This window comes from Aotus nancymaae, unplaced genomic scaffold (assembly GCF_030222135.1).
Source record: "Aotus nancymaae isolate 86718 unplaced genomic scaffold, 86718_ANA_hifiasm-v0.15.2.pri h1tg000020l, whole genome shotgun sequence".
Taxonomy (NCBI): domain Eukaryota; kingdom Metazoa; phylum Chordata; class Mammalia; order Primates; family Aotidae; genus Aotus; species Aotus nancymaae.
In genome coordinates, this window is record NW_026988432.1 from 52,376,196 (window position 1) to 52,400,711 (window position 24,516).

Consider the following 24,516-nt stretch of genomic DNA (forward strand, 5'->3'; position numbering starts at 1 on the left):
GAGTCATGCTCTGTTACCCAGGCTGAAGTACAGTGATGTGATCTTGGCTCACTGCAACCTCTGCCTCCTGGGTTGAAGTGATTCCCCTGCCTCAGCCTCTCTAGTAATTGGGATTATAGGCATGTGCCACCATGCCCAGCCAATTTTTGTATTTTTAATAGAGACAGGATTGTCCTGGTCTGTTGGCCAGGCTGGTCTCGAACTCCTGACCTCAAGTGATCTTCCTGGCTCGGCCTCCCAAAGTGTTGGGGTCACAGGTATGAGCCACCATGCCCATTCTTCCTTTTAAAGGCTAAATAAATATTGCCTTGTACATGTCACATTTTGTTTTTCCATTCATCTGTCAGTGGACATTTAGGTTGATTCCTTGTTTTTAGTATTTTTGGATATATACCCAGAAGTAGAATTGCTGGATCATAGGTAATTCTGTGTTTAATTTTTTGAGGAACCCCCATACTTTTCTGATGTTTTAAGATTCACAATTGCGGCCGGGCACGGTGGCTCAAGCCTGTAATCCCAGCACTTTGGGAGGCCGAGGCGGGTGGATCACGAGGTCGAGAGATTGAGACCATCCTGGTCAACATTGTGAAACCCCGTCTCTACTAATACAAAAAAAAAAAAATTAGCTGGGCACGGTGGCGCGTGCCTGTAATCCCAGCTACTCAGGAGGCTGAGGCAGGAGAATTGCCTGAACCCAGGAGGCGGAGGTTGCGGTGAGCCGAGATCGCGCCATTGCACTCCAGCCTGGGTAACAAGAGCGAAACTCCGTCTCAAAAAAAAAAAAAAAAAAAAAAAAAAAGATTCACAATTGCACATTGTTATATGTATGACTAGAATTCAGCCTGGATGTCTGAATTTTAACTTTTCTAATACTTTTAAGAACTTTATACTGAAAAAGGGCACATTTCAGTTTCTGGCACTCAGGTAAATTAGCTCTTATTGTTGAATTTTATTATCTTCAATTTCTCTAGGAATTTTCTAACTTGATTCTGCAGGTTTTTTTTTTTTTTTTTTTTTTTTTTTTGAGACAACCACTCTGTTGCCTAGTCTGGACTGCAGTGGTGCGATCTCAGCTCACTGCAACCTCCGCCTCCTGGGTTCAAGTGATTCTTGTACCTCATCCTCCCCAGTAGCTAGGATTACAGGCGTGGGTGACCACACCCTGCTAAGTTTTGTATTTTTTTAGTAAAGACGGGGTTTCACTATGTTGGCCAGGCTGGTCTCAAACTCCTGGTCTCAAGTGATTTGCCCTCCCTGGCCTCCCAAAATGCTGGGATTGCAGGCATAAGCCACTGCACCTGGCTGATTCTGTAGATATTAAGCTGGAATTGTAAAGAAAAGTAGCAAGCAGTTCAAATTATAAAATAGTAAACTCCAGCAAAATTTAACAAGTCATTGCCCTTTGAACTTTAAGTTTTAAAATCTTTGTCAATGTCTCAGAACTGTTGGGTCCACAGAACTTAACCTACTATATAAGTGAGGATTCAGTGGCATAGACTCTCAAGTATTGTCACTAGTGTAAGTAATTTTATGATCTTTATAAGGCAACAAAATATAAATTTACTTTCCACAAAAGAATTTAAAAATTAAAAGTCTAGCTTTCCATAGTGGACTTTGGAGGAGAGAAAACATAAGGCAAAAATGGTCTCCTGTCTCTTAATTTTGAAGCTTAAAATGTTTTCCATCTAGTTATTTCCTGGAAAACATTCTTATGGCCATGAAAATCTCATTAGTTGAAAAACAGAGCTTGGAATTGCGTGAATGTGATAAGAGCAACTGAAAAGTGGTCTTGAAAAATACCATGTTCAGTGATAGAATGTGACTGCAATCCATTTTGACCAGCTGCATTTGGGAATGCTTATCTTCTTTTGGCTTAAATATCAGGGACAAAGCGCTTTTCTGGAATAAGCTCTCATGATTTGGAAGAATGTTTTTAAAAAATCTGTTCAACATATGAATTTGGATGATTCTTTAAAAAATCAATTTTGAATTTTCTTCTAAAGGTAACTTTTAGTCAGAAATTAATGGAAATTAAATAGTTTACAAATTAAAGAGGCATTATATTAAGAAAGTAGTTATCAGCCTAAATAATCTGGGGGTGTGTGTTTTAAACAGTTTCTCCCTTTTTTGGTATTATTTTTGATATATTTTTTTTTCTTTTTTCTTTTTTTTTGAGATGGAGTCTTGTTCTTGTCTCCCAGACTGGAGTGTAGTGGTGTGATCTCAGTTCACTGTAGACTCTGCCTCCCAGGTTCAAGTGATCCTCCTGCCTCAGCCTCCTGAGTAGCTGGGATTACAAGTACCTGTCACCACACCTGGTTAATTTTTGTAATCAATAGAGACAGGGTTTTGCTGTGTTGGCCAGGCTGGTCTGGAACTCGTAACCTCAGGTGATCTACCTACCTCAACCTCCCAGAGTTCTGGGATTGCAGGCGTGAGCCACTGTGCCTGGCGGTATAAATTTTTAAAAACGTATTTCCTGTGACTTATTAGAAAAAAACATATACCTTTTGTAAGGCATTGCTTGTAGAATTTCCTATCGGGAGACCTGATTGCTTTGTTTTCAAAGGACTAAGTCACCATCCATCCATCTATCCATCCATCCATCCAGTTAACTGATATTTGGTTGCCTGCTATGTTCTATGCACCTTGTTAGGGGTATAATAGGGAAACAGAATAGACATGAGGCTCTTATTCCAGTCGAGTTTACAGTCTAGTCTAGGGACAGCCAAAGAAATGACCACACCAATACTTGCAGACTCACATATTGTGGCAGGTTGCCATGAGGGCTTATCAAGAGGCTCTAGCTGATATTGGAGATGGAGAAAGCAAGTCAGACCTCTCTCCAGAAATGTGGATAGTAATTTATTTGTAAACTTGTCTTCTTTACAACATTTAAAAGTTCTCCTAGTGTGAGGCCTGGTTTTATTCATTAGTGTCATCAGAGGTTAGAACAATGCCTAGAATGTGGCAAGCCTTCAAGTCATTGGGTATTGATTCATCTACTTGTGTGGTATGAGAATTAGGGAAGGCGATACAGGCCTGCTGGCGATAGGGAAACTGCAGCTTCTGGTGGCTGTCATGTTGGACACCTGATGGTGGGATAACTACCTGAACGTTCACCTGAGGGTTAAGGTTTCAGATACTCATGGGCATTCTAGATATGCAGGTCTACATAGACAGTAGTGGACTTTCAGTCCACATTTAGTGGATGATTCTTGGATGAGAAAAGAAATTGTGGTCTGGGTGCAGTGGTGCATGGCTGTAATCCCAGCGCTGTGGGAGGTGAAGATGGAGAATCACTTAAGCCCAGGGGTTTGAGATCAGCCAGGGCAACAAAGCGAGTCTCCATCTCTTTTAAAAAAAAATTGTGATGAATGGCTTTATTCCTTGTTTGAAACATTGTATTAGTAGTTTCTTTCTTTGTAGTGTAGCTGAAAGGAATATAAAGATCATTTTATTATAATGATCTAATTAGTATTGCTATCCTTTTTAGGAGGTTTTCTCAGTTTTTAAATTACAGATATATTTGGAGTTGTGCTATTTTGCCTGGGTGTTAGAGCCACTGGAAAAGTATTTTGCCATAAAAAATATTTTTGGGCGGGGCATGGTGGCTCACACCAGTAATCCTAGCACTTTGGGAGACCAAGGCAGGCAGATCAATTGAGCCCAAGTTTCGAGACCAGCCTGGGCAACATGGCGAAACCCTGTCTCTACAAAAAAAAATACAAAAATTCTCTGGGCATGGTGATATGCACCTGTTGTCCCAGCTACTCGGGAGACTAAGTTGAGAGGATCAACTGAGCCTGAGAGGTCAAGGCTGCAGTGAGCTGATTGTGCCACTGCACTCCAGCAGTGCAGGAGATATCTATATATAGATTTCAAAAATCTATAGATTTCAGAAAATGTATATATATTTCAAAAAGTATATATTTTTTACTGTTTTCTGCTTTTAATAGTTAGAAAATACTTTGTTTATAGAGGTAAGTTTTACAGGTATACTTGATTCATTTATTCTTTTTTTTTTTTTGAAATAGAATCTCACTCTGTCACCCAGGCTGGAGTGCAGTGGTGCAATCACGGCTCACTGTAGCCTCTACCTCCCCGGCTCAAGTGATCCTTCTATCTCAGCTTCCTGAGTAGCTGACTACAGGCACATGCCACCACACCCAACTAATTTTTGTATTTTTTGAAAAGATGGGGTCTTGATAGGTTGTTCAGGCTGGTCTTAAACTCCGGGGACTCAAGCGATCCACCTGCCTTGGCCTTCCAAGGTGCTGGGATTACAGATGTGAACCACCATGTCTGGCCTATACTTCATTTTTATTAACTCATTTCTAAAAGGAGATAAGAGAAGGTGGCAGTCTCCTCCCCACTCCTGCCATTCCTGTCTAAAGTTATAAAGATTATAAGGGAAAAGCAGTGAAAATACCTGTTAGCATTTTGGAATTTATCCTTTAGGTATTGCTTATTGGGTTAAGTTTGAAGTTTCATAGTCAGAAAATCTTTAGAGTATGCTTGGGCTGCACAACTAGACTAACTGGTTTTGATGCATGTAGTGTCAAATTGCTTTGAATGTGAGAGAATGTCCAAATTGCTTTAAGAATATTTTTAATTCAAATGCCTGTCTTGAACTGATACCTATGGGCTTTCGGCACAGGGCAACATGAGTTGTTGATTTTTCCTTGTGTTGCTGAAATTTAACTGGCTCTGTTCCCCCCTCCGACCGCTGCTCTTTTTATGATACTTTAAATTCTGGGGTACATGTGCAGATCTTGCAGGATTGTTACATGGGTATATACATGCCGTGGTGGTTTGCTGCCTCCATCCCCCCATCACCTACATTAGGTATTTCTCCCAATGTTATCCCTCCCCAATCTCCCCACCCCCCGCTATCCCTCCCCTAGCCCCCTCAACAGACCCCCGTGTGTGATGTTCTCCTCCCTGTGTCCATGTGTTCTCGTTGTTCAGTACCCACCTATGAGTAAGAATATGCAGTGTTTGGTTTTCTGTTCTTGTGTCACTTTGCTGAGAATGATGGTTTCCAGATTCATCCATGTCCCTGCAAAGGACATGAACTCATCTTTTTTATGACTGCATAGTATTCCATGGTGTTTATGTGCCACGTTTTCTTGATCTAGTCTATCATTGATGGGCATTTGGGTTGGTTCCAGGTCTTTGCTATTGTAAACAGTGCTGCAATGAACATACGTGTGCATGTGTCTTTATAATAGAATGATTTATAATCCTTTGGATATATACCCAGTAATGGGATTGCTCTGTCAAATGGTATTTCTATTTCCAGATCCTTGAGGAATCGCCACACTGTTTTTCACAATGGTTGAGAACAAATTTACACTCCCACCAACAGTGTAAAAGTGTTCCTATTTCTCCATATCCTCTCCAGCATCTGTTGTCTCCATATTTTTTAATGATCTGCATTCTAACTGGTGTGAGATGGTATCACAGTGTGGTTTCGATTTGCATTTCTCTAATGACCAGTGATGATGAGCATTTTTTCATATGTTTATTGGCCGCATAAATGTCTTCTTTTGAAAAGTGTCTGTTCATATCCTTTGCCCACTTTTTAATGGGGTTGTTTGTTTTTTTCTTATAAATTTGTTTTAGTTCCTTGCAGATTCTGGATATTAACCCTTTGTCAGATGGGTAGCTTGCAAAATTTTTTTCTCATTCTGTTGGTTGCCAGTTCACTCTAATGTTTCTTTTGCTGTGCAGAAGCTCTTAAGTTTAATAAGATCTCATTTGTCTATTTTGGCTTTTGTTGCCATTACTTTAGGTGTTTTAGTAATGAAGTCCTTGCCTATGCCTGTGTCCTGAATGGTATTGCCTAGGTTTTCTTCTAGGGTTTTTATGGTCTTATGTTTAAATCTTTAATCTATGTGGAGTTAATTTTAGTGTAAGATGTCAGGAAGGGATCTAGTTTCAGCTTTCTGCACATGGCTAGCCGGTTTTCCCAACACCATTTATTAAACAGGGAATCCTTTCCCCATTGCTTGTTTTTGTCAGGTTTGTCAAAGATCAGATGGTTGTGGATTAGTGGCATTACTTCCAAGGCCTCTGTTCTGTTCCATTGGTCTATATCTCTCTTTTGGTACTAGTACCATGTTGTTTGGATTACTGTAGCCTTGTAGTATAGTTTCAAGTCAGGTAGCGTGATACGTCCAGGTTTGTTCTTTTTGCTTAGGATTGTCTTGGCTATGTGGGCTGTTTTTTGGTTCCATATGAAATTTAAGGTGTTTTTTTCCAGTTCTGTGAGGAAGGTTGATGGTAGCTTGATGGAGATAGCATTGAATCTATAAATTACTTTGGGTAGTATGGCCATTTTCATGATACTGTTTCTTTCTAACCATGAGCATGGAATGTTTTTCCATCTGTTTGTGTCCTCTCTTATTTCCATGAGCAGTGGTTTGTGGTTCTCCTTGAAGAGGTCCTTCACATCCTTTGTTAGTTGTATTCCTAGGTATTTTATTCTCTTTGTGGCAATTGTGAATGGTTTGCTCATGATTTGGCTCTCTGTTCGTCTATTATTGGTATATAGGAATGTTTACGATTTTTGCATATTGATATTGTATCCTGAGACTTTGCTGAGTTGCTTATCATCTTAAGGAGATTTTGAGCTGAGACAATGGGGTCTTCTAAATATACAGTCCTGTCATCTGTAAATATAGACAGCTTGACTTCCTCTTTTCCTAAGTGAATACCCTTTATTTCTTTTTCTTGCCTGATTGCTCTGGCTTAAACTTGCCAATACTATGTTGAATAGGAATGGTGAGATAGGGCACCCTTGTCTAGTGCCAGTTTTCAAAGGGAATGCTTCCAGTTTTTGCCCATTCAATATGGTATTGACTGTGGGTTTGTCGTAAATAGCTTTTATTATTTTGAGATGCATTCCATTGATACCTAGTTTATTGAGAGTTTTTAGCATAAAGCGCTGCTGAATTTTGTCAAAGGCCTTTTCTGCATCTATTGAGATAATCATGTGGTTTTTGTCTTTCATTCTGTTTATGTGATGGCTTATGTTTATATATCTGTGTATGTTGAACCAGCCTTGCATCCCTGGGATGAAGCCTACTTGATCGTGATGGATAAACTTTTTGATGTGCTGTTGCATTTGGTTTGCCAGCATTTTATTGAAGATTTTTGCATCATGTTCATCATAGATATTGGTGTGAAATTTTCTTTTTTAATTGTGTCTCTGTCAGGTTTTGATATCAGGATGATGTTGGTCTCAACATGAGTTGGGGAGGATTCCACCTTTTTGTATTGTTTGGAATAGTTTCAGAAGGAATGGTACCAGCTCCTCTTTGTTTGTCTGGTAGAATTTGGCTGTGAACCTGTCTGGACCTGAACTTTTTTTGGTTGGTAGGCTATTAATTGCTGCCTCAATTTCAGACCTTGTTATTGATCTATTCAGGGATTCAACTTCTTCCTGGTTTAGTCTTGGGAGGGTGTAAGTGTCCAGGAATTTATACATTTCTTCTAGATTTACTGGTTTATGTGCATAGAGTTGTTTGTAGTAATCTCTGATGTTAGTTTGTATTTCTGTGGAATCAGTGGTGATATCTCCTTTATCATTTTTTATTGCATTTATTCGATTCTTCTCTCTTTTCTTTTTTATTAGTCTGGCTAGTGGTCTATCTATTTTTGCTGATCTTTTCAAAAAACCAGCTCTTGGATTTATTGATTTTTTCAAAGGGCTTTTTGTGTCTCTATCTCCCTCAGTTCTGCTGTGATCTTAGTTATTTCTTATCTTCTGCTAGCTTTTGAATTTGTTTGATCTTGCTAACTGTTGACAATAGGGTGTTGATTTTAGGTCTTTTCTCGCTTCTCATATGGGAATTCAGTGCTATAAATTTCCCTCTAGACACTGCTTTAAATGTGTCCCAGAGATTCTGGTATGTTGTGTCTTCATTCTCATTGGTTTTGAAGAACATCTTTATTTCTGCCTTCATTTCATTATTTATCCAGTCAACATTCAAAAGCCAGTTGTTCAGTTTCCATGTAGTGTGCGATTTTGAGTGAGTTTCTTAATCCTGAGTTCTAATTTGATTACACTGTGGTCTGAGAGACTATTTGTTATGATTTCCATTCTTTTCCATTTGCTGAGGAGTGATTTACTTCGAATTATGTTGTCAATTTTAGAGTAAGTGTGATGTGGTGCTGAGAAGAATGTATATTCTGTGGTTTTGGGGTGGAGAGTTCTGTAGATGTCTGTTAGGTCTGCTTGGTCCAGATCTGCATTCAAGTCCTGGATTTCCTTGTTAATTTTCTGTCTCACTGATCTGTCTGATATTGACAATGGAGTGTTAAAGTCTCCCACTATTGTGTAGGAGTCTAAGTCTCTTTGTAGGTTTTTAAGAACTTGCTTTATGTATCTGGGTGCTCCTGTATTGGGTGCATATATATTTAGGATAGTTAGCTCTTCTTGTTGCATTGATCCTTTTACCAATATGTAATGCCCTTCTTCGCCTCTTTTGATCTTTGTTAGTTTATAGTCCATTTTGTCAGAGACTAGGATTGCAATGGCTACTTTTTTTTTGCTCTCCATTGGCTTGGTAAATCTTCCTCCATCCCTTTATTTTGAGCCTATGTGTATCTTTGCACGTGAGTTCGGTCTCCTGAATACAGCACACCAATGGATCTTGACTTTTTATCCAGTTTGCCAGTCCGTGTCTTTTGATTGGGGCATTTAGGCCATTTACATTTAAGGTTAATATTGTTATGTGTGAATTTGATCCTGCCATTTTGATACTAGCTGGTTGTTTTGCACGTCAGTTGACGCAGTTTCTTCATTGTGTCGATGGTCTTTACCATTTGGTACGTTTTTGCAATGGCTGGTACTGGTTGTTCCTTTCCATGTTTAGTGCTTCCTTCAGGAGCTCTTGTAAGGCAGGCCTGGTGGTGATTAAATCTTTCAACAATTGCTTGTCTGTAAAAGATTTTATTTCCCCTTCACTTATGAAGCTTAGTTTGGCTGGATATGAAATTCTAGGTTAAAAGTTCTTTTCTTTAAGGTTGTTGAATATTGGCCCCCACTCTCTTCTGGCTTGTAGGGTTTCTGCTGAGAGATCTGCTGTGAGTCTGATGGGCTTCCCTTTGTGGGTAACCCGACCTTTCTCTCTGGCTACCCCTAGCATTTTTTCCTTCATTTCAACCCTGGTGAATCTGATGATTATGTGCCTTGGGGTTGCTCTTCTTGAGGAATATCTTTGTGGTTTTCTCTGCATTTCCTGGACTTGAATGTTGTCCTGCCTTGCTAGGTTGGGAAAGTTCTCCTGGATAATATCCTGAAGAGTATTTTCCAGCTTGGATTCATTCTCTCCGTCACATTCAGGTACACCGATCAAATGTAGATTAGGTCTTTTCACATAATCCCATTTCTTGAAGGCTTTGTTTATTTCTTTTCACTCTTTTTTCTCTATTCTTGCCTTCTCATTTTATTTCATTGAGTTGATCTTCAACCTCTGATAGTCTTTCTTCTGCTTGATCAATTCAGCTATTGAAACTTGTGTATGCTTTGTGAAGTTCTCGTGCTGTGTTTTTCAGCTCCATCAAGTCATTTATGTTTTTCTCTAAGCTGGTTATTCTAGTTAGCATTTCATCTAACCCTTTTTCAAGGTTCTTAGTTTCTTGCATTGGGTTAGAACATGTTCCTTTAGCGCAGAGAAGTTTGTTATTACCCACCTTCTGAAGCCTGCTTCTGTCAATTCATCAAACTCATTCTCCATACAGTTTTGTTCCCTTGCTGGTGAGGAGTTGTGATCCCTTGCAGGAGGAGAGGTGTTTTGGTTTTTGGTGAATTCATCCTTTTTGCACTGGTTTCTTCCCATCTTTGTGGATTTGTCTACCTTTGGTCTTTGAAGTTGGTGACTTTTGGATGGAGTCTCTGAGTGGATGTCCTTTCTGTTGATGTTGAAGCTATTTCTTTCTGTTTTTCAGTTTTCCTTCTAATGGGCCCCTCTGCTGCAGGACTGCTGGAGGTTCACTCCAGACCCTGCTTGCCTGTGAATCACCCACGGGGTTTGCAGAACAGCAGGGATTGCTGCCTATTCTTTCCTCTGGTAGCTTCATTCCAGAAGGGTACCTACCAGATGTCAGCCAGAGCTCTCCTGTATGAGGTGTCTTTTTGGATATATGGGGGTCAGGGAGCCACTTGAGAAGGCAGTCTGTCCCTTATGAGAGCTCAAGTGATGTGCTGAGAGCTCTGTTGCTCCCTTTAGGGCTGCTGGACAGGGATGTTTAAGTCTGCTGCAGCTGAACTCACAACTGCCCCTTTTCCCAGGTGCTCTGTCTGGGAAGGTGGGGTTTTATTTATAAGTCTCTGATGTGCTGCTGCCTTTTTTCAGAGATGCCCTGCCTAGCAAGGAGGGAGTCTAGTCACAGTGTGCCTGTAGAGGCGCTGCTGAGCTGCCTAGGGCTCCGTATAAACTTCCTCCCACTTTTGTTTACACAGGTAAAGTTAGAACTACCTCAGCAATGGCGGATACCCTTTTCCCCACTCCCCACCGAGCTCAACCTCCCGGGTTGAGCTCAAGCTGCTGTGCTGGCTGGGAAACTCTCAAGCCAGAGGTTTCAGTTTGCTGGTCTTTGTGTGGGTTGGAGCCACTGAGCCAGATCATTTGGCTCCCTACCTTCAGCTCCCCTTATTTCAAGGGAGTGGGAGGCTCTGTTTCGCAAGTGTTCCAGGCACCAGCCAAAACAGCCACCCAGGTTTGTGCCGAAAACTGTGGCGCCAGCTGAAATGGCGGCTCAGATCTGTGCTGAAAATCCTTGGCTTTTATTGGCTTGACAGAAATCTCCTGGTCTGTGGGTTGTAAAGACCACAGGGGAAGCGCAGGATCTGAACCGGTGTGCCAGAGTGGCTGGAAAAGTCCCCAGTGTCCTCTGTTGGGTGGGAGGGAGGTCCTCTGACTAGTTGCACTTCCTGGGTGAGGCAGCACCCCACTCTGCCTTGGTTTGCCCTCCTTGGGCTACACCCACTGTCCAACCAGTCCGATTGAGATAAACCTGGTACCTCAGTTGGAAATGCAAAGATCACTCGCCATCTGTGTTGCTCTTGCTGGGAATTGCGTTCCAGAGCTGTTCCTATTCAGCCATCTTGGACTCCCAGGAATTACTCCTTTCTCTTTTTTAAAAATAATAAAACAATCTGTATGATTTTATTGACCCCGAGACCCATTTTTTTTTTTTTTATCTCCTACATCCTGTCTTATAGGAAGAGTCTTCCCTCCTCCTCAGGTACCTACAAATCTGTCCCTTTTCTTATTCTGGAAATTGGCAGTCATCAAATAGGAGCTCTCCCCTGGTTCCCGGCTCCTTAACCATCCTCATCATGATCGCTGCCGTCTTTCCTCCCCACTAGCCTTGGTGCAGTGTCTTCCTTGTCTTCAGGGCTGTCCTTCCCTTGGGCTTCTCTTCTCCCTGCTCAGGCTCCCCTAGGATCTCACTCCATCCCTCATTCCTCCTTTGTCCTGTATGTCAAGGTTTGCCTCTTTCCTGGCTCTTGCCCCAACATGCCCAGGTGTCTAATATCCTAAAAGTGAAGCTGTGACCTTCTCTTCACAAGGAAGTTGCTTTAACGGAGTCTGGTGCAGTCTCCTTTTTATCCCCCATTCACTCCTCTATTTACCAATCGTGTTTTTGCTTGTCTCATTTTCACTGGAGATACTCTTGGAGTTCATCAGTGGCCTTCCTCTATTTGCCAAAGCAGATGGTGTTTTCAGGCCTTGTCTTTCTTACCCTTTCTTTGGCCTTCTATACCCATCCCATCTTCTAAAACACGTTCCTCCCTTGGTTCCAGTTGCTGCCATCCTCTTCTGTGCCCCCTCTCCATCCTTGGTCATTTTTTGCCAGCTTCTCTTCCCTGGCCTCCTTCCCCTTGAATAAGTGTTGCTTTTCTCCCAGTGAGGGGTCTCCTTTATTCCTGATTTTCATGACCATTTTTATGCTGATAACTCCCACTATTTAAATTATTTATTTATTTCTAGAGACAGAATCTCCTCTTACCCAGGCTGGAATACAGTGGTGCGATTATAGCTCACAGCAGCCTCGAACTTCTGGGCTCAAGCAGTCTTCTGCCTCAGCCCCCTGAGTAGCTGGTACTACAGGTGCTATTTAAATCCTAACCTACAACTGCTTTCTTCTTGTAAACTGCTATTAATTAGCTAGGTTTTTTTTTCCGCCTGAGACAGAGTTTCCCTCTTGTCGCCTAGGCTGGAGTGCAATGATGTGTTCTTGGCTCACTGCAACCTCTGCCTCCCAAGTTTAAGAGATTCTCCTGCCTCAGACTCCCAAGTAGCTAGTATTACAGGGACCCACCACCATGCCTGGCTACTTTTTGTATTTTTAGTAGAGATGGGGTTTCACCATGTTGGCCAGGCTGGTCTTGAAATCCTGACCTCAGGTGATCCACCCATCTTGGCCTCCAAAAGTGCTGGGATTACAGGCGTGAGCCATTGGGCTTGGCTTTGTTTTTATTTTATTTTTTTTGTGACAGGGTCTCACTCTCTCACCCAGGCTGGAGTGCAGTGGCATGATCTCAGCTCACTGCAACCTCCACCTGCCGGGTTCAAGTGATTCTTGTGCCTCAGCCTCCAAAGTAGCTGGGACTACAGGCATGTTCCACCATGCCTGGCTAATTTTTGTATTTTTGGTAGAGACGGGGTTTCGTCATGTTGGCCAGGCTGATCTCAAACTCCTGACCTCAAGTGATCTGCCCATCTCAGCTTCCTAAACTGCTGGGATTACAGGTGTGAGACACCGTGTCCAGCCTGTAGTTTCTTGTTGAACATCTTCATTTCTGTTTCCCATGGGAATCTCAAACTCACCACAACCAAATAGAGTCACATCTTCACCCAAGTTGTTTATTTTCTATTCCATATCTTGGTTAATCTCCCTGTTATCTAGTATCCAACAAACTTTGCTGAACCCTGTGGTCTTGGTGAACTTCTTATTCAAGTACATGTTTAAATTTTACTTTCTCTGTATCTAATCACTAATGTCGGCAAAGAGCTGACCACTCCCTTTCTCTTCTGTGCAGCCACTGTTCCTTGTGCATTGCTGTACTCGACACATGTTGTTGTGATGATTGTTTGCGTGATTGTTGGCAGGGACCCTCCAGAACAGGGCAATCGTCATACCTCCAGTGTCCATCATCGTACCTCCAGTGTCTATAACAGCCCTATCATCAGTAGTTACTCAGGAAACATTGGTTGAATCCATTTTAGTTTCAATCCTAGCATTTATGAGTAACTATTGTGGTTAATATATTATAATGGACTGTTTACATAGATAATAGATTTATTTATTTTTTGAGATGGGGTCTCACTCTGTTGCCAGGCTGGAGTGCAGTGGTGCAGTCTCAGCTCACTGCAACCTCCGCCTCCCGGGTTTAAGCGATTCTCTTGGCTCAGCCTCGCCAGTAGCTGGAACTACAGCCTCGTGCCACCACGCCCAGCTAATTTTTGTATTTTTAGTAGAGATGGGTTTCACCATGTTGGCCAGGATGGTCTCTCCCTCTTGACCTCGTGATCCACCTACCTTGGCCTCCCAAAGTGTTAGGATTACAGGCATGAGCCACTGCGCCCAGCCCAATGATTTGTTTTTATCCTTTTCATATTTGCTGTACAGAACTTGAGAATTTTTAAAAATCTTTTTTCTTGTAAGCCAAATGTAGTAAGAACCCAAGGAAAATGTTATTAAAAAGCTTCTTGTATGTTTAGAAGATGCTTCAAACATTCTTTGATTCATTCTTTAAAGGCATGAAAAAAATATTAAGCCTTCTTGTGTAATATGCCAAGTCTAGACCATCACTCATTGTGTAATGCAAATTATTGAAGACAATTAGGGATGCAGCTTTTTTAGTTTTGTCTTTAATAACTTACATTTTCCAGTTACAAAGAAATGCTTTTATAATGTAGGAGATTTGGAAAATATGACTAACCAAAGAAGACGTTTAAAACCATTCATAATTTCACCACAAGGAGTAACCACTCTTAACATGTTGATATCTTTTCCCACTGTTTCTGTGCTAATGTCTAGAAAATATATAGAACTTAATCTGTATAGGAACCATCTGCCCTAACAATATATTGCAATTTCCTAGTTTTATAAATTATTAAAATTTTTTTCTTTTACATTTATTTATTATTTTTTTGAAACAGAGTCTCACTCTCGCCCAGGCTGGAGTGCAGTCGCATGATCTCAGCTCACTGCAACCTCAACTTCCTGAGCTCAGGTGATCCTCCCACCTCAGCCTCTCAAGTAGTGGAGATTACAGGCACTCGCCACCATGCCTTGCTTAATTTTTGTATTTTTGTAGAGATGGCATTTTACCATGTTGCCTAGGCTGGTCTTGATCTCCTAGACTCGAGATCCACCCACCTCAGCCTCCCAAAGTGCTGAGCCATTTTGCCTGGCTTCTTGTATGTTTTTATTAAAAAAATTTTTTTTGAGACAGGGTCTCTGTTACACAGGCTGGAGTGCAATGGCACTATCTTGGCTCACTGCAGCCTCAGCCTCCTGGGCCTAAATGATCCTCCTACCTCAGCCTCTCGATGGCTGGGACTACAGGTACACGCCACCATGCCCAGCTAATTTTTTGTATTTTTGTAGATATAGGGCCTCACCATGTTGAAAGTCTGGATCTTGTGTAGTATTTTTAATGGCTTCATGGTATTAGGTGAATGAACCTTTATTGATGGATCTTACATTGTTTTTCTTTCTTTTTTTATTTGTATTTATTTTATTTATTTATTTTTTCTTTTGAGACGGTGTGTCGTTCTGTCACCCAGGCTGGAGTGTAGTGGTGCGATGTGTGCTCACTGCAACTTCTGCCTCCCAGGTTCAAGCGATTCTCCTGCTTCAGCCTGCCAAGTAGCTGGTTTTGCAGGTGCCTGCCACCGCACCCAGCTAATTTTTGTATATTTAGTAGAGACAGATTTTTTTTTTTTTTTTTTTTTTTTTTTTGCCATATTGGCTAGGCTGGTCTCGAACTCCTGACCTCAAGTGATCTGCCTTTTCTCGGCCTCCCAAAGTGCTAGGATTACAAGAATGAGCCTCTGCGCCTGGTCCTGTTTTTTTTTTCTTTATAAATAATGCTACAATGAATGTAAGTATTGCTAATACTGAAAAATTGTTGGATATTTTAACAGGTGAATGAATGCAGAGGGCGTTAATACAAAAGCTGATTAGCAATCTCTCTTTGAAGAAAGGGCATTACAGTCACTGTTAGATGAAATCCGCAGAAATTTACTCTGAAAATAAGATTTTGAGTCATGACAGAGATTCTTTGCTTGGCCGAACTGTAATCAGACTACTGAACCTTCTGCTAGGTCCCTCTGTGCACTTCCTTGTAAAATCTGGTTTTAGCAAGAATCCTCCACCCTTGATATCAGGTTCCTCATCCTCCACCATCCCCCAGGTGGTGTCTGACCATGCTGGCCTGTCTTCAGCAACAACCCTGTTAGTTTGGTTTAGCCAGAATCCCCTTCACCCCTGATGTTTCCTCTGAGTACTTTTCTACCCACTGACCCCGACCGTGCTCCTTGGCTGTAATCCTTGTCCTTGCTGCAGTTGGAGTTGAGCTCCAGCTCTCACTGTAAGACCTTGTCACAGTGGTCCTTGTAACTACCACAGGGGTCCTGAATAAAGTCTTCCTTATCATGCTTTAATGAGTATTGCTAAATAATTTTTTCTTAGGTTTCCTGCAGAATTCATAAGAGCTTTTTCTTTCTTTCTTTCTTTTTTTTTTTGAGATGGAGTTCCGCTCTTACTGCCCAAGCTGGGGTGAAGTGCAATCTCGGCTCACTGCAACCTCCACCTCCCAGGTTCAAGTGATTCTCCTGCCTCAGCCTCCCAAGTGCTGGGGTTACAGGCGTGAGCCATGGTGCCTGGCTTATAAGAGCTCTTTCAAAGGGAAGCCATTGAGCGAGGCTTTGTGCGAGCACTGGAAACAGGTCTTAGCCAGTCTGGGGCTTGGTAGGGCTGTAATAGGGACCAGATGTGGGCTCCTGGATGGCAGGAATTTGTTGGGGGATTAGGCTACTCTTCATTTTCTGCCTCTGAGCTCATACTTCTGAGGGGCAGAATTAGGACCCTCAGCTGAACATGCAGCAGAACACCCTTAGCGTGTGGGCCAGATAAACCAACTATAGATAAGAGCTAGGCCAGGCCCACAGCTAGATTTCAGGGGTTTCCCCTCACTCTGGGGATTCCTTTGCTAATTTTCTGTTTCTAATGTCTTCCTCTTCCTTGGTTTTCGAATTTTGGTGGGCTGTACCCCTGGGGCTTCCTGAGAAATGGTTCGTGGGAAATAAATTTACATAATTGTGTATTTAAAAATGTCCTTATTCTACTCCTACTTTTGATTGGCTGGTTATAGAATTGGGGGTTGGAAATAATTTTCCTCCAGACCTTTTGGGCATGGCTTTGTTGTCTTTTAGATGCTTGTGTTGTGATAGAGAAGTCAAAATCATTCTAATTCCTGCTCTTTTGTTTATTACCCGATATCTTTTGTTACCAGAGTTCTAAAATTTCATGATGATGTGCTTTCATAGGTTTGCATTTGTCTGTAGATCAGACATTTTTAAATTTATTTTATTATTATTATTATTATTATTATTATTATTATTATTATTATTATTTTGAGACGGAGTTTCGCTCGTTACCCAGGCTGGAGTGCAATGGCGCGATCTCGGCTCACCGCAACCTCCACCTCCTGGTTTCAGGCAATTCTCCTGCCTCAGCTTCCTGAGTAGCTGGGATTACAGGCACGTGCCACCATGCCCAGCTAATTTTTTGTATTAGTAGAGACGGGGTTTCACCATGTTGATCAGGATGGTCTCGATCTCTTGACCTCGTGATCCACCCGCCTTGGCCTCCCAAAGTGCTGGGATTACAGACTTGAGCCACCGCGCCCAGCCTATTTTATTTTTTTGAGATCGAGTCTCAGTCTGTTGCCCAGGCTGGAGTGCAGTAGCGTGATCTTGGCTCACTGCAACCTCCGCCTCCTGGGTTCAAGCGATTCTCCTGCCTCAGCCTCCTGATATAGCTGGAATTACAGGCCTGCCCTACCATGCCCGGCTGAATTTTTTTTTTCTATTTTTAGTAAAGATGGGGTTTCACCATATTGGACAGGCTGGTCTCAAACTCCTGGCCTCAAGTGATACTACTGCCTCAGCCTGCCATAGAAATTTTCTCTGTCTCTGTCTTCTTTTTCTAGAACTTCTGTTTCAATGTTTGACCTCCTGGACCAATTCTCTTAACTTTTTTTTTTTTTGAGACCTTGCTCTGTCACCCAGGCTGGAGTGCAGTGGCACGATCTCGGCTCTTTGCAACCTCCACCTCCTGGGTTCAAGCGATATTCCTGCGTCAGCCTCCCAAGTAGCTGGGGTTACAGGTACGCACCACCACACCCATCTAATTTTTGTATTTTTAATAGAGGTGGGGTTTTACCATATTGTCTAGGCTGGTTTTGAACTCCTGGGCCCAAGTGGTCCACCCGCCTCAGCCTCCCAAAGTCTGGAATTGCAGCCATGAGCCACTGTGCCTGGCCAACATTCATATTTTAATCTCCTATTTTCTTAACAGTTTTCTTTTCTAGGAGAGATTCTTAACTTATTTTCCAACTCTTTTATTGAAGTTTTAATTCTTGTTCTTATTTTGTATTTCTAAAGTTCTTTTTCTCAAGCTTTATTTTTTTTTTAGACTAGCTTCTTGTTTTTGTTACAGGACAAAATGTTCTTTATTATCTAAGGATTAGTTATTATTTTATAACCTTTTCTTTGATATCTTTTTCTCTCCAGGTTTCGTTTTTTCCCTGTTTGGTTTTGGTCTTTAGCTTTCATGTCGAACTGTGGGGAGCTAGAAAGCTGATTGAAAACTGAGAGAGTGGGTGGGCGCTGTTGACTGCTGACTTCACTGTGAGGTTTGCTTGGCTTGGCCACTTGCTGGGAGCTCCCGGTGTCTCTCTTGCACTTTAGGGAATATAACTAGCTAAGTCTCATAGAGGGTAAAGCCTGGCTTGCCGGCATTAGAAATGCTGGGTCTATTGTGGGGTAATAGGGGAGGGACAGCGGGGGGTGGGGAGTTGGGGAGAGATAGCAGGGGGAGAAATGCCACATATAGGTGAAGGGGAGGAAGGCAGCAAATCACACTGCCACGTATGCACCTATGCAACAATCTTGCATGTTCTTCACATGTACCCCAAAACCTAAAATGCAATTAAAAAAAAAAAAAAGAAATGCTGATTAGGGGAATAGGGCTGGGGTCCAGCTGTTTACTCTGCTCTGTTTTGAAACTCTGCCTTCAAAACCCATCCAGCCACCAGCCTAAACAGCCCATCTCTTTTAGCCTCACTGGAAGATGTATTTAACCAGTTCCCTTTTGATGACATGGAGTGGTTTCTAACTTTTCCACTATTACAAATAATGTAATCTTGATGAACATGCTTTCAAAATAATCTTGTGTAAGATGACAGCAAAAATGAGGGGAAAAATAAACATTTGAATAAAAAAATAAAATAATCTTGTGTAAATGTTTCTGCAGGATAGATTCCTAGAAATAGAATTGCCCAGACAGAGTAAATGGTATACATATATTTTGAAATTTATTTGATATTGCGAAATTGACTCTCCGCCTATAATGTGTGAAAGGTTGTATGCATTTATATTCATTTTAGGAGTCTACAGGTATGCGTATTTCCTGCCATGCCAGCATTGTACCTTATCTTTTTTTTATTTTTGCTAATTCGAAGGGTAAGAAAAATATCATTTGTGTTTGAATTATTTCTATTTATTTGATGATTATTAAGAATGACATACTTCTAGGAATTGCTGTTTGTACCACATTTACCCGTTTTGACATAAATGCTTGAAATTTGGTTGTAATTTTCTATGTTTGGTTTGGGACTTGGTAAGAAAATGTAAGAGAAAAAATACATTTATTTGTTTAAGTATAGTCACTTCAGGGCATTTATCTATAGTTTCTATTCAAAATGATTTTTTGCACAGTTTTGAGTGTGTTAGTTTACATGTTAGTCTTATACAATTCCTATATGAATGGCCATATTTTGACTTTAATTTTGTTTTTTCTTTTTATGTCTAATTTTTAATGTAAAAACTATTTGCATAATACTATATATTTGACAGAATGCCTTCATATACATACTCTTACAACAAACATCTTATGAGGTTGGTTGTATTTTGCAAATGAGGAAACTAAGGCCTTAAGAAGTTAAGAGACTTGCCCAAGTGCATATTGCTTCAATAAGAGAAAGGGCAAGGGGTCTCAGGCTCAGGTTCTCACCCTGCAACGGATTTATTCAGTTCTTGTGTCTGTCTTATCAGCTGCAAAATGAGGAGGATTCTTTCCCCTTTCTGTATTAGCAGGTAATATCTAAGAGCTAATTATGTTCTTAGATAATAGCAATGTTATTATTTTCTTAATCTAGAAATGAGCACAGAAGCGGAGCAACAGCTTCTCCATCACGCCAGAAATGGCAACACTGAAGAAGTGAGACAACTATTAGAGACCATGGCAAGGAATGAAGTGATTGCCGACATTAATTGCAAAGGTAAACTTTGAATGGGTTTTTTAGCTTTACCTTATGAGTCTGCACTACTATTTTTTTTTTTTTTTTTTGAGACAGAGTCTCGCTCTGTCGCCCGGGCTGGAGTACAGTGGCGCCATGTCAGCTCACTGCAGCCTCCGCCTCACGAGTTGAAGCAATTCTCCTGCCTCAGCCTCCTGATTGGCTGGGACTACAGGCACGCACCACCATGCCTGGCTAACTTTTATATTTTTAGTAGAGACGGGGTTTCACCATGTTGGCCAGCTGGTCTTGATCTCCTGACTTCGTGATCCACCCGCCTTGGACTCCCAAAGTGCTGGGATTGCAGGCATGAGCCACTGCGCCCGCCGGGCTGAGTCTGCACTACTTTTAGCATTTATTGAATGCTAACGTAATTAGTCTCTATCTCTCATGCCAGGAAGAACCCCACAGATTGGAAGAAATGTCTCTCCCAGCCCCCTCTAAGTCAGAGAAAGTGGAGGTCCATTCTTAAAATTGTTATGGATCCCAAATACTACAAGCCACAAGGGTGACCCTAGCCCACAGCATACATCCTATGATAATTTGTTTTCTTCTCGAAGACATTGCAGTTGATTCAGCAGGTTTGAGTGTTTACTGTGTGCCCTGGGGATAATGATGAGGAGGCAGGTGGGCTCCCTGCCCTAATTGAGCTTAGTCTAGTAGATTAATAGATCAGACTCATCTGCATTACAAAATACACCTCAGGATGTGGAAGTGCAGGTGTCGTGGGAGAGGTGTGGAACTGGAACGTGAAGGATTAGGTTCTTGGAGGAAACGATTCTAAGGTGAAATGCGAAAGAGTGTGGGAGTTAACCAGGCAATGATAGAGAAGAAATGGCTCAAGGCAGAAAAAACAACATAGCAGCCAAGTCATCATGTGCTTTGTGTAGTAAAGTGGTCAGTACATCACAATCTTGCATCAAATGTGCAGAGAAATAAAATGTGTTCTCTAAAATGGCTCTGGTATTGTAGTAAACCCCTTCATGTTCTGGGAGGTCGGGGGAGAGTAAACATTAGTCTTTGGGTACTTCAGTTTTTTTTTTTTTTTTTTTTTTTTTTTTTTTTTTTTGAGACAGGGTTTTGTTTTGTTGCCCAGGCTGGAGTGCAGTGGTATGCTTACAACTCATTGCCGCCTCAGACTTCTGGGCTCAAGCCATTGTCCCACTTCAGCCTCCTTGTTGGGACTACAAGCACACACCACCACGCCTGGCTCGTTTTTGTAATTTTTGTAGAGAAGGATCTTGCTATGTTGCCCAGGCTGGTCTTGAACTCTTGATCTCAAGCAATCCTCCCATCTCAGCCTCCCAAAGTGTTGGGACTACAGGTGTGAGCCACTGCATCTAGCCATACTTTTTTTAGTAACCCTTTTGATAAAGTCTTGATCTCCCTTCCCCTCTATTTCCTCTAACTTGGTGTTTGAGTGTAAAGGCGAGCCTTGCCGTATGTTTGTGCAGTGGAGAGGCAGGGTTTCCTCAAATCCATGACTTGGCTTTGGTTCTTCAGCCACCCTTGTCTTCCTGGTACTCCTGAAGCATTGGAAACTGACGTGAAACTCAGGTATAAAGTCAAAGTCACGTCTCTAAGTGTGTCATGTGGTATAGGTAAGACTCCTTGGCAGTATCAGGAGACTCTCACGCTGGTTCTTATTGTCTCGTATTACCCTTTGTCACATCTTCATCTGGCACCTGGCCTAGGCTTGCTGGTTCAGTGCAGACACACTCCTGTTCCCTTCTTGGGAGAGTGGCACATAGGGGCTTAGTGACCTGGGGAAACCTAGAGCAGCTCTGGTTAGTCAAAATGTAGCCTTCTTGATGCCACCTTACTGAGTCTGCTTTGATGTGGCACCTAGCAGAGGAGTGCTAAGATGGGCCACCTAGAGGGGGAGCTTTTCCTGCCTCTCAGAAGCAGCTTGCCTGTTCTCCGTGTCCCCCCAATGTATCCTACTTTCTGAGTTTAAGATCCAGAGCCACGGATGGGCATGGTGGCTCACGCCTGTAATCCCAGCACTTTGGGAGGCTGAGGCGGGCAGATCACCTGAGGTCAAGAGTTCGAGACCAGCCTGAGCAACATGGAGAAACACCGTCTCTACTAAAAATACAAAATTAGCCGGGCATGGTGGCGCATCCCTGTAATCCCAGCTACTCAGGAGGCTGAGGCAGGAGAATCGCTTGAACCTGGGAAGTGGAGGTTGCAGTGAGCTGAGATCATGCCACTACACTACAGCTTGGGTGACAGAGTGAGACTTTGTCTCAAAAAAAAAAAAAAGATCCAGAGCCACATGTGTCATCTTTTGTCTTTTTCTCTTCCACAGTTCCTCCGTCCCAGAAAGGCTGGCTTCACATGGATATTTTATTCTTTTGTCTACTTCCTCTTCCTGTACCAGAGCAGCAAAGATCATGACTTCACCCTCGGGGGGAAGAAATAGTATCTTTGCAATCTGAGTTGTCTAGAAACTGAGTTGCTTAAAGGAATTTAAATATGTCTTTGTTAATAGAGAATGATCTGAGGAAAAAAAATTTTTTTAAATAAAAAATGTATAAAATGTCCCCCTATTCTTCAGCAAAGACTGGCTCTGTATCTTTCCCTCAAGATTCTATTTTGAATGCCAAAATATTTGTTCATCCTCAGTGACCCTTTTCCATCTCCCCTTCCCACCTCTGCCCATGGTTGCCTCAGGCTAATTAGGAGAAAGTCATCTACTTGGAAATGTAAAACTGAGAAATATGTTAATTTTTTTTTTTCAATTTCACCTCATTATACCTGTCAGTCAGACTTTATCTTAAGGGCAGTTTGAAGGGTTGATGCCGAAGATGACGTGCAGTTCTCAAGGGAGTGGGGAGGGGTAGGCAAGACCGGGCCCAAATAGTGTTTCCATGTGGGGGTGCCTTCCTGGCATTTCTTGGTTTCCTTTCTTTCTTGTTTCTCCAAATCATGACAAATTGGGGAAATGGTATAAATTGCTGTAATTTACCTGCAAGAATTAAAGCTTAACACTCAACACAGAGATGTTACTGTTTGGAAGGAATCCACTGATGTCAAGTTGCAAGTGAGGAAAAGAAGAGCTGATGGGAGTGGAAAGGGAAGGTTATCGTTTTTTAGGGTCTAAGAGAGGAGGATATAATTAGTTGTATTTGCAGCTGGTGTTGTGTTACAAGTGTGTGTTCATGGTCCTGTCTATTGCTAGTGTGAGCCATTCTAGCAAATAAAATGAATATTAATATGCTTGTATGCATAATATGCTTTTTGTAAATTCCATGAATGATGTTCCAAGAAACAATACATTTTGGAAGCAAACTAAGTCTTATATTGGCATTCTCAACACACAGTTCTGTGCACTGCTGTCACTCTACTAGAAGGTCCAAATGGGAAGTTACTTGAATATTCCCCAATAATATCTGCTGGTGTTTTAGTGTTTTAATATTCTAGATAGTGTCCTATTCCTGTAAATACACCAAAGCTTGAAATTTCCTATTCCTTGAACACATCCTTTTAGATATCCATAAGTAGTTAAAGAGTATACAACCTGTTTGAAATATTTTAAGCGTAAATGTAGGATCTTGGACATTTTCTTTTCTCTTTTTTGAGACAGAGTCTCACTCTGTCGTCCAGGCTGGAGTGCAGTGGCATGATCTCAGCTTACTGCAACCCTCCATCTCTTGGGTTCAAGCGATTCTTGTGCCTCAGCTTCCCAAGTAGCTGAGATTACAGGGACCTACCACCACCTGGCTTTTTGTATTTTTAGTAGAGATGGGGTTTCACCATGTTGGCCAGGCTGGTCTCCAACTCCTATCTCAAGTGATCTGCCTGCTTTGGCCTCCTGAGGTGCTGGGATTACAGGCGTTAGCCACCATGCCCAACTGGATCTTGGAAATTTTGATTCCTTGATCCAGAATCCCATTTGGAAATACTAGACATGAGGCTACCAGGTCAGAAGCGGTCACAGGAAGTGAGAGGAATGTGGTTTGGATGGGGGCAGAAGTGGTGGCAATGGAGAAAAGTAGATGTAATTAATATTTAGGAGTTGGAGTCATTTGAGCTAATTGAGTGTGGGGTGAAAAGGAGAAAGGAAGGCGCAGCTGCTGTTGAGTGAGAAGTGAGGGGAATGATGGGGCCATCCATTGTGAACACACATGTGGGAGGGCCCAGTGGTTCCTGTGAGTGTGTGTACAGAGAATGACAGGTGAGTTTAGCTTTGTGCTTTCTGAGCATGAGGAATCCTTGCCCATCTCAATGGAGATGTCTAGTGGACACTTTGGAGATGAAAATATGGATTTTGAAGTCAACAACACAGAAACAATAGAAGCAATGGAAGAGGGTCCGAAAATACCTCTTTTTTTCTTTTTCTTTTTTTATGCGACAGGGTCTTGCTCTCTCACCCTGGCTGGAGTGCAGTGGTGGAATCGTGGCTCACTGCAGCCTTGAACTCCCAGGCTCAAGTGATCCTCCCACCTCAGCCTCTGGAGTAGCTGGGTCTACAGGTGTGCACCACCATGCCTGGCTGAGTTTTATATTTTTTGGTAGAGACAGAGTTTCACTACATTGCCCAGCTGGTCTTGAACTCCTGACTTCAAACAGTCTACCTGCCTTGGCCTCCCAAAGTGCTGGGATTATAGGTGTGAGCCACCAAGCCCGGCTCACCATTTTTGAAGTTACCAATAATGGACTAGTCAGGGAAAATACATTTTCCAAAGGATATGGAGAAGTAGTGTCAGAGAAATGAGAGGACCCATAGGGTCCAGGGCTGTGGCAACCAGGGAAGAATATGGCTGTGCTGTCCAGTGATGCAGCGATGGTGGAAACCTGCCCCGCTGGGACCCAGTGACAGCAGCTATTGATAAAAATTGAGAATAGTGTTCATGACCTCATGGGAGATGAGCCTCATCTGCAATGGGTGGGGTTGACAG

General features: G+C 42.1%; 1 protein-coding gene across 2 annotated transcripts in view; it reads left to right on the forward strand.

The window, feature by feature from the left end:
• OSBPL1A (oxysterol binding protein like 1A) overlaps nucleotides 1-24,516 on the forward strand; it is a 242,792-nt gene that overhangs the window by 7,053 nt on the left and 211,223 nt on the right. For both annotated transcript variants that reach the window (XM_012445007.3, XM_064379326.1), the window contains exon 2: nucleotides 19,472-19,594. In XM_012445007.3, coding sequence (XP_012300430.3) covers nucleotides 19,474-19,594 — 121 coding nt within the window. In that variant the 5' untranslated portion in view covers nucleotides 19,472-19,473. The remainder of the gene's footprint in view (nucleotides 1-19,471; nucleotides 19,595-24,516) is intronic.